This window comes from Elaeis guineensis, chromosome 12 (assembly GCF_000442705.2).
Source record: "Elaeis guineensis isolate ETL-2024a chromosome 12, EG11, whole genome shotgun sequence".
Classification (NCBI taxonomy): domain Eukaryota; kingdom Viridiplantae; phylum Streptophyta; class Magnoliopsida; order Arecales; family Arecaceae; genus Elaeis; species Elaeis guineensis.
Window position 1 is genome coordinate 12,524,528 of NC_026004.2, and position 9,819 is coordinate 12,534,346.

Below are 9,819 nucleotides of genomic sequence, written 5' to 3' on the forward strand. Positions count from 1 at the left end.
CAATGGGGCATGGGGCTGATTGCATCCACGTACAAACAAATAAAGAAAGAAGACTCTGCCCATATGGCTACAAATAAAGGAAGTTATGCATGTGAATTTGTGCAGGAAGAGAAATAAAGACATAATTGTACTGATGGGCCTAATCTCGCGCGCAACTTCAAGAGTAAGATGCTGGCTGGAAATTCCAGGTATTGTTGTTTACACCCTAACTAATGATAAGGCAATACCTTGCTCTCTCTAGTATTGATTCAGATGGATGAATGGGGAAAAAGAAGAGGTTAAACGAGAACACACTAGAGTGGATATCAGGAAATCCAAACAAATAGTTTAGACCCCTATTAGAAGACTCATCAAGTTTCGCAGTTTCAATAGGATTGTCCTTCCAAATATTGTATTTGTAAGGTTATTGGATGTATTGTGAACTGGGTGACGCTCCATCTGTGATCAGAATCTTCTCCTTGAGCAAAGGTTCCAATTTGAGTCTTGCACTGTACACTCCAAGTATTTAAATCTTGTAATTTATCGGTTCTTCCTTTTGTGTTACCAGAGAAGGGAGAACGGAAAGAGGAAAAAAAAAAACTTTTATATCGTTTGTTAACTCATCCCAGCTCATTTATTAAATCAATCCTTTTTTTTTTTTTTGGAATTATGAAGTCCTCCGCATAATAAAACACAATTATTAGTTGGTTTGACAATGCCGGTTGAAATTTGCAGTTTCTTTACTTCAAATAGTAGTTGGTAAAGTTATTTGGTTCAATCAGCCAAGGGCTAGTCAAAAGGAAAAAATTTTGTAATGGCACAGGTTGTGAATTATTGCTAGTTTGTGGATCTTTCAGTAAATCCTGGATGAATGCAGACTTTTCCAGCCAGTGATAAATTATTTCTGCTGGATAATTGGAGATCTTATTGTAACTTCACATAGGATTAGAAACATCCATAAAAGTCCAAGTTAGCCCTTTAGAAGCAGCATGGTAACACAAAGCTGGACTGGCAAAATCATAAAATGATATATCTATGAACTTAAGTTGGGGAAATCCATATAGCTAATTGGGTAGTTTTAGAAGTGTGTATATGAATTCCGAATGAGGGATGGGATCTTGCTTATGAAGGAAATAAATTATTTATAGAGTCCTAGCTACAGCTTCTAAAGTATGAAAAGACATCAAATACGATTTCAAACTAATAGATAAGCCTCATGAAGAGATAAAAAAAAATAAGCATACATAATTCAATAATATGCTGTTTGTTCTTTTAATTGATTGTAATTAAACTTGGTCCTATCCATACACATTTGTAACAACTAGTTGAATTGAGCTCGTTGATCTAGATAGGTTAATTTGTGGCCCAATAACGAAACAAAAGACACACTTGTATCTTTGAAAGACAAGACATTAGGTGAGAAATTGCCAATAGAAAATCAAACAATGGTATGCCTTGGAAATGATACGAGGTGTTCGGAAATAATTGAAATAGTTGAATAGAAGAATCACTATGATTATAGCCCTTGGTGAATTTGCCAAAGCAGCAGAGTAACAGGAAGCCTTTTTCACATTCATTAACCTCCCAATCATTCTCCAAGCTTGCGGATCAAAAAGAGAGAAGAAACCATAAACATCAAGTGTAACCAAGGAAACAACTTGAAAACTTCAACCCTAGAATTCTCCAACACCTGAGTAAATATCTGAAACTCCAAACAAATCTACATCTAACTCAATAATCAACGGTAGCAGCAGAGGACAATTTAATCATTCTCCTTGACAACAAACACAAGTTCTCTAACAAACTTGAGCTAAAATACTAGCAGAAGAACCACTCAAGCCAGTGGAGCTTTTCGCATCTCAGCAACTTTCTTCCAAGAAGGCCTGGTTGAAATCTCTTCCCACCACCTTCCCACATTCTTCCTGGAAGTTAAGATGTGGCCTCTATCAGTGGCAGTCACAAGGTAGTGGGCATTGGGGAGGTGAGAAAGATCAGCCAGGGAGAATTCATCCCCAGCCAAGAACCGGCACTCTCCAAGCCGGCGATCGTAGACATCAAGCACCTTCTTAAGCTTTGCCTCACTCTCCCTGATGGCTGCTGGATCTGTCTTCAGTCTCATGCTAGGTGCAAAGACCAGCTGGAAGATCAGAGCAGAGCTGGGGGGATTGAAGCTCTGGGCTTCTGCCTCCACCCATTGGTCCACCAAGGCCCGCCCCACTTGGCCACTTCCCATCAAGGACTTGTTGCCTTGGGCAGGGAACTTGTCACAGATATAACGGCAAATGGCCCTTGACTCTGCAAAGTATGCTATCAACTAAAACATCCTCCTTCCGAAATAATGTGTTTGGAAATTATTTGATCAGCATCATTTTTTATTATAAATTATATCAGTCATTATCTGTTCTTTTAACTCAACAATGAGTTTATCGACCATTATAACAGAAACTAACAGAAAAACAGTGGAAAAATAACGGTATCGTTGGTTTCACAACACTGTTTACCAAATAAGAAACTGTTAGAAAATAATGTATTTATATTTTTTTGGAAAATAATGTATTTTATAATTGAAATATACATTTTATTACCTAATAGTTCTTTCTTTCATTATACGGATAGTGTAAAACCACAGATATTATCTCTAAGTCACTTGTTTGCACATCTAAATGATATATCAGGTCTCCAAAATCGTTATAATGGCAGTTATAATGCTGATTGTGTTAAATCTCTTGAGAAGAATTATAGAAAGAAATCACTTGATTTTTCAAAGTTATAAAAATGGCTTATATTTATTGCTTTTTTAAAAAAATAGTCCGTTTTGTTGTGCCATTATTTTCCTGCAATCAGATAAACTCACACATTTATCTTAGCCGATGCGCACACATTGATAATGGGTATATCCATAACACAGGTCAATGTGCATTAAAAATATAGCTGCAAGTATTCATGAGGACAGAGGCATATGGATCGAGTAATTTTTTTGACCAAAACAATGATCTAGCAAAATTAAAAGGAACAACGTTCTCAAGAAAAATTAAGAACTTGCTAATTAAGTGCACATTTCCTTCAAAATTCCCGAGATGTATGTCGTGTTATTATGAGAGGGAGATTATGTACGGACCGAAGAGAGTGGTGGAATCATCCTGGAAAGCAGGGACTTGGCCAAAGGGCTGTTGTGGGGAGAGAGAGAGAGAGGAGATAAACAAATTAGGTCTTAATTGCTAACAAGAGATGAAGACGTAGGGGAGTGGAGGGGAGAGAGAGACCTGGAGTTTGAGGAAGTCAGGGGACTTGTGCTGGCCTTTGGACAAGTTAATGGGGAGGAGCTGGAACTCAACTTCCTTTTCCAGCAGGCAGGCCAGAACTCTCGACACCGCGGTCGACATCGGAGGTCCGTATACCTTCACACTCCCCATCTCTATTCCTCACTCTGTCTCCCTTCAGTCTTCAGCGAGTGTAAGGAAGAACAGCGTAAAAAGTTCTCAAACCAGAGCCTACTATCTGTTCCTTGACCAAACTGGAAGGAAGGAAGGAATAGGAAGCACGTCTCTTATCTTGAGTGGATGCAAGTTGGATGGTTGGACGTTAGGGAAGGTGTCTAGCTCTTGGACCGCTGGTTTATAACTCCCTCACAGCAAGTTGGAGTGGACGTGTTAACATAATTTCATCTTGCTAGTAATTACTGGAGATTTTTTAATTCTGTTTAGGATCAATCAACTAGGCGAGAGGAGGCAAAAATGACCTAGATTAGATCTGGTTTTCTTGTGAATCGATGATTATATTCGGATATATATCCAATAATTTGCTAAATGAACCGGGTTGGGTTCATGCAAAGTAATTGCAGACCCATTGTGTAAGCTTTCCACTTCATAGATTGTATTCTTCGAGGTTGATACATTACATTAAGTTAATGGTTCTTTGGATTTATTTGGTCCTTACAGCATCTCTAGGTGCAGATTGGATGGAAACCAGACTATCATGTCCGCCAGAGTCTGGACTCCATTATATTGATCATCTTTCAGAGGTCGGTTCAAACTTCAGTATCATAAGTGATAAAAGAAAATTATAGAAATAACAAGGTGAGAAATAACAATTACCATTTCAATTAGAAGAGCAAGCTCTGCATGGATGTGTATTTAAGTCGATCAAGAAAATTGTACTATGTACGCCAAAAGCAACACATAACCACGAAAAGGAGAGATTTGAATGGACAAAATCTCTTCCATGGAAAGCAAAAAAAAAAAAAAAAAAAAAAAGGCTCCCTCATTATATAGGTTCATATAATCTTTCCTTAATTTATCGTTGGTCACATCGTACCTCGAACTGATGACTGCATTAATAGAATTATCTGCATGTTGTCCAAGTAGATGGTAACCGCATCGAGGACACAGCAGGCATGCAATGCACATTCACATCGAATGGCAACATTTGGTACTCAATCTCAAGTTCTTTGGATAGTGTTTGATAATCATTTTGATATCAAATAAAAATATCAATTCTCCAGAGTATCTATTCTCCATCCTTATTCCACTTTTTTATTTGATTGAAAATCTGCAGGGCCCACAGAAATAAGATGGTGTTATTCCCTAAACGGAATAAGATGAAATTTTTTTTCATCAACTTTCGTAGAATAATCTATTCTACGGTGAAACATAAAATAGCTTAAATCAGATGGGAAGAAAAAAGGTGCATTAAATGCACCTTTAATCAGAATTCTTAAACCCACGAGCCCCATGTGCATTTTATAGTGTGTTTGGGAGAATAAGATGGAATAAATCCAGCAACCAAAGTTACCTTAGTAGTCTAATCATCTCCTGGAACACGAGCTCTCTCTTCTTCCATCGCACTCCCATTTCTTGATAATTCATTCTGTGCCGCAACCAGATTGACACCTTCAACCTGTTTATGTCATGTATATCTTTGAGCATGACTGTAGGATTAGGATACCAGTGGTCCTTCTTTCGCTCAATAAACCTGAAATAGTCACAGCAGAGAGAGAATTCAGCGAGTGTGATAGATCAAGGCAACAGGAAACAATTCAAGATACAGGGATGTAGGAAGAGTGAACAAAGGAATACCAAATTAATGCTTGGAGACTGACCAAGGGAGGGAAAGTAGAGAAGGAAAGTAGTCAAATCAATATATTCTTTATAGTGGCTTATTTTCTCATACTTACTCCTTTATCCTTTTATTCATTACAGCCGCTTAATCTTCTGGTTATCATATCTTAGAAAAACTGTTGTTAATATATTCATCTCTTCAACAATCATCTAAAAATATTGTAGCAACGCTTGATGATCTGTAAAACTCAAAGAAAAAAAAATACTAGCAATATGTCAAATTATAGTTCTTCACCTGAACTCTTTTCACTTCACAACGATCGCCAACGTCAAAGAGGTGTGTCACAAATAAGAAAATAATGATTTTAAAGACTATCTTTAATGTGTTTTCAAAAACAAAAGTTATCAAAAACAGTCGAGAGCTAATAAAAATAAAAAAATAGGTTGGCATAAATGAATAAAAAGATAATATACGGATAATATTTTAATTTTTAGTATAGAGCTTAAATAGTTCTTATTTTCACCTTCATGATTTTTCGATCACTTACACTTTGAAAGTCTTTTTGATTTTATATTTCAAATTATATCGAAAGTAGATCTTACACATCATTTAGAAATAAATATTAGATAAAAAAAAAATTATCATACTTACTCCTTTATCCTTTTATTCATTACAGCAAGCTTAATCTTCTGGTTATCATATCTTAGTAAAACTGTTGTCAATATATTCATCTCTTCAACAATCATCTAAAAATATTGTAGCAACGCTTGATGATCTGTAAAACTTAAAGAAAAAAAATACTAACAATATGTCAAATTATAGTTCTTCACCTGAACTCTTTTCACTTCACAACGATCGCCAACGTCAAAGAGGTGTGTCACAAATAAGAAAATAATGATTTTAAAGACTATCTTTAATGTGTTTTCAAAAATAAAAGTTATCAAAAACAGTCGAGAGCTAATAAAAATAAAAAAATAGGTTGGCACAAATGAATAAAAAGATAATACATGGATAATACTTTAATTTTTAGTATAGAGCTTAAACAGTTCTTATTTTCACTTTCATGATTTTTCGATCACTTACACTTTGAAAGTCTTTTTGATTTTATATTTCAAATTATATCGAAAGTAGATCTTACACATCATTTAGAAATAAATATTAGATAAAAAAAATTTTATCATACTTACTCCTTTATCCTTTTATTCATTACAGCAAGCTTAATATTCTGGTTATCATATCTTAGAAAAACTGTTGTCAATATATTCATCTCTTCAACAATCATCTAAAAATATTGTAGCAATGCTTGATGATATGTAAAACTCAAAAAAAAAAAAATACTAGCAATATGTCAAGTTATAGTTCTTCACCTGAACTCTTTTCACTTCACAACGATCGCCAACGTCAAAGAGGTGTGTCACAAATAAGAAAATAATGATTTTAAAGACTATCTTTAATGTATTTTTAAAAATAAAAATTATCAAAAATAGTCGAGAGCTAATAAAAATAAAAGAATAGGTTGGCACAAATGAATAAAAAGATAATATACGGATAATACTTTAATTTTTAGTATAGAGCTTAAATAGTTCTTATTTTCACCTTCATGATTTTTCGATCACTTACACTTTGAAAGTCTTTTTGATTTTATATTTCAAATTATATCGAAAGTAGATCTTACACATCATTTAGAAATAAATATTAGATGAAAAAAATTTTATCATACTGACTCCTTTATCCTTTTATTCATTACAGCAAGCTTAATCTTCTGATTATCATATCTTAGAAAAACTGTTGTCAATATATTCATCCCTTCAACAATCATCTAAAAATATTATAGCAACGCTTGATGATCTGTAAAACTCAAAGAAAAAAAAAATACTAGCAATATGTCAAGTTATAGTTCTTCACCTGAACTCTTTTCACTTCACAACGATCGCCAACGTCAAAGAGATGTGTCACAAATAAGAAAATAATAATTTTAAAGACTATCTTTAATGTGTTTTCAAAAATAAAAGTTATCAAAAACAGTCGAGAGCTAATAAAAATAAAAAAATAGGTTGGCATAAATGAATAAAAAGATAATATATGGATAATACTTTAATTTTTAATATAGAGCTTAAATAGTTCTTATTTTCACCTTCATGATTTTTCGATCACTTACACTTTGAAAGTCTTTTTGATTTTATATTTCAAATTATATTAAAAGTAGATCTTACACATCATTTAGAAATAAATATTAGATGAAAAAAAATTTATCATACTTACTCCTTTATCCTTTTATTCATTACAGCAAGCTTAATCTTCTGATTATCATATCTTAGAAAAACTGTTGTCAATATATTCATCTCTTCAACAATCATCTAAAAATATTGTAGCAACGCTTGATAATCTGTAAAACTCAAAAAAAAAAATACTAGCAACATGTCAAGTTATAGTTCTTCACCTGAACTCTTTTCACTTCACAACGATCGCCAACGTAAAAGAGGTGTGTCACAAATAAGAAAATAATGATTTTAAAGACTATCTTTAATGTATTTTTAAAAACAAAAGTTATCAAAAACAGTCGAGAGCTAATAAAAATAAAAAAATAGGTTGGCACAAATGAATAAAAAGATAATATACGGATAATACTTTAATTTTTAGTATAGAGCTTAAATAGTTCTTATTTTCATCTTTATGATTTTTCGATCACTTACACTTTGAAAGTCTTTTTGATTTTATATTTCAAATTATATCGAAAGTAGATCTTACACATCATTTAGAAATAAATATTAGATGAAAAAAATTTTATCATACTTACTCCTTTATCCTTTTATTCATTACAGCAAGCTTAATCTTCTGATTATCATATCTTAGAAAAACTGTTGTCAATATATTCATCTCTTCAACAATCATCTAAAAATATTGTAGCAACGCTTGATAATCTGTAAAACTCAAAAAAAAAAATACTAGCAACATGTCAAGTTATAGTTCTTCACCTGAACTCTTTTCACTTCACAACGATCGCCAACGTAAAAGAGGTGTGTCACAAATAAGAAAATAATGATTTTAAAGACTATCTTTAATGTATTTTTAAAAACAAAAGTTATCAAAAACAGTCGAGAGCTAATAAAAATAAAAAAATAGGTTGGCACAAATGAATAAAAAGATAATATACGGATAATACTTTAATTTTTAGTATAGAGCTTAAATAGTTCTTATTTTCATCTTTATGATTTTTCGATCACTTACACTTTGAAAGTCTTTTTGATTTTATATTTCAAATTATATCGAAAGTAGATCTTACACATCATTTAGAAATAAATATTAGATGAAAAAAATTTTATCATACTTACTCCTTTATCCTTTTATTCATTACAGCAAGCTTAATCTTCTGATTATCATATCTTAAAAAAACTGTTGTCAATATATTCATCTCTTCAACAATCATCTAAAAATATTGTAGCAACGCTTGATGATCTGTAAAACTCAAAGAAAAAAAAATACTAGCAACATGTCAAGTTATAGTTCTTCACCTGAACTCTTTTTACTTCACAACAATCGCCAACGTCAAAGAGGTGTGTCACAAATAAGAAAATAATGATTTTAAAGACTATCTTTAATGTATTTTTAAAAATAAAAATTATCAAAAACAGTCGAGAGCTAATAAAAATAAAAAAATAGGTTGGCACAAATGAATAAAAAGATAATATACGGATAATACTTTAATTTTTAGTATAGAGCTTAAATAGTTCTTATTTTCACCTTCATGATTTTTCGATCACTTACACTTTGAAAGATTTTTTGATTTTATATTTCAAATTATATCGAAAGTAGATCTTACACATCATTTAGAAATAAATATTAGATAAAAAAAAGTTTATCATACTTACTTCTTTATCCTTTTATTCATTACAGCAAGCTTAATCTTCTGGTTATCATATCTTAGAAAAACTGTTGTCAATATATTCATCTCTTCAACAATCATCTAAAAATATTATAGCAACACTTGATGATCTGTAAAACTCAGAAAAAAAAAATACTAGCAATATATCAAGTTATAGTTCTTCATCTGAACTCTTTTCACTTCACAACGATCGCCAACGTCAAAGAGGTGTGTCACAAATAAGAAAATAATAATTTTAAAGACTATCTTTAATGTATTTTTAAAAATAAAAGTTATCAAAAATAGTCGAGAGCTAATAAAAATAAAAAAATAGGTTGGTATAAATGAATAAAAAGATAATATACGGATAATACTTTAATTTTTAGTATAGAGCTTAAATAGTTCTTATTTTCACCTTCATGATTTTTCGATCACTTACACTTTGAAAGTCTTTTTGATTTTATATTTCAAATTATATCGAAAGTAGATCTTACACATTATTTAGAAATAAATATTAAATAAAAAAAAATTTATCATACTTACTCCTTTATCCTTTTATTCATTACAGCAAGCTTAATCTTTTGATTATCATATCTTAGAAAAACTGTTGTCAATATATTCATCTCTTCAACAATCATCTAAAAATATTGTAGCAACGCTTGATGATCTGTAAAACTCAAAGAAAAAAAAATACTAGCAATATGTCAAATTATAGTTCTTCACCTGAACTCTTTTCACTTCACAACGATCGCCAACTTCAAAGAGGTGTGTCACAAATAAGAAAATAATGATTTTAAAGACTATCTTTAATGTGTTTTCAAAAATAAAAGTTATCAAAAACAGTCGAGAGCCAATAAAAATAAAAAAATAGATTGGTACAAATGAATAAAAAGATAATATACGGATAATACTTTAATTTT

At 31.7% G+C, this 9,819-nt stretch overlaps 1 protein-coding gene across 1 annotated transcript; it reads right to left on the reverse strand.

The window, feature by feature from the left end:
* Positions 1-1,621: 1,621 nt before the first annotated feature.
* Positions 1,622-3,561, reverse strand: LOC105055154 (glutathione S-transferase F8, chloroplastic). The gene is made up of 3 exons (XM_010936898.3): positions 3,243-3,561; positions 3,098-3,146; positions 1,622-2,274 (listed from the first exon to the last, which is right to left on the reverse strand). The coding sequence occupies exons 1-3, from the start codon at positions 3,390-3,392 to the stop codon at positions 1,814-1,816; spliced, it is 660 nt and encodes a 219-aa protein (XP_010935200.1). The 5' UTR covers positions 3,393-3,561; the 3' UTR covers positions 1,622-1,813.
* Between the last annotated feature and the right edge of the window lie 6,258 nt (positions 3,562-9,819).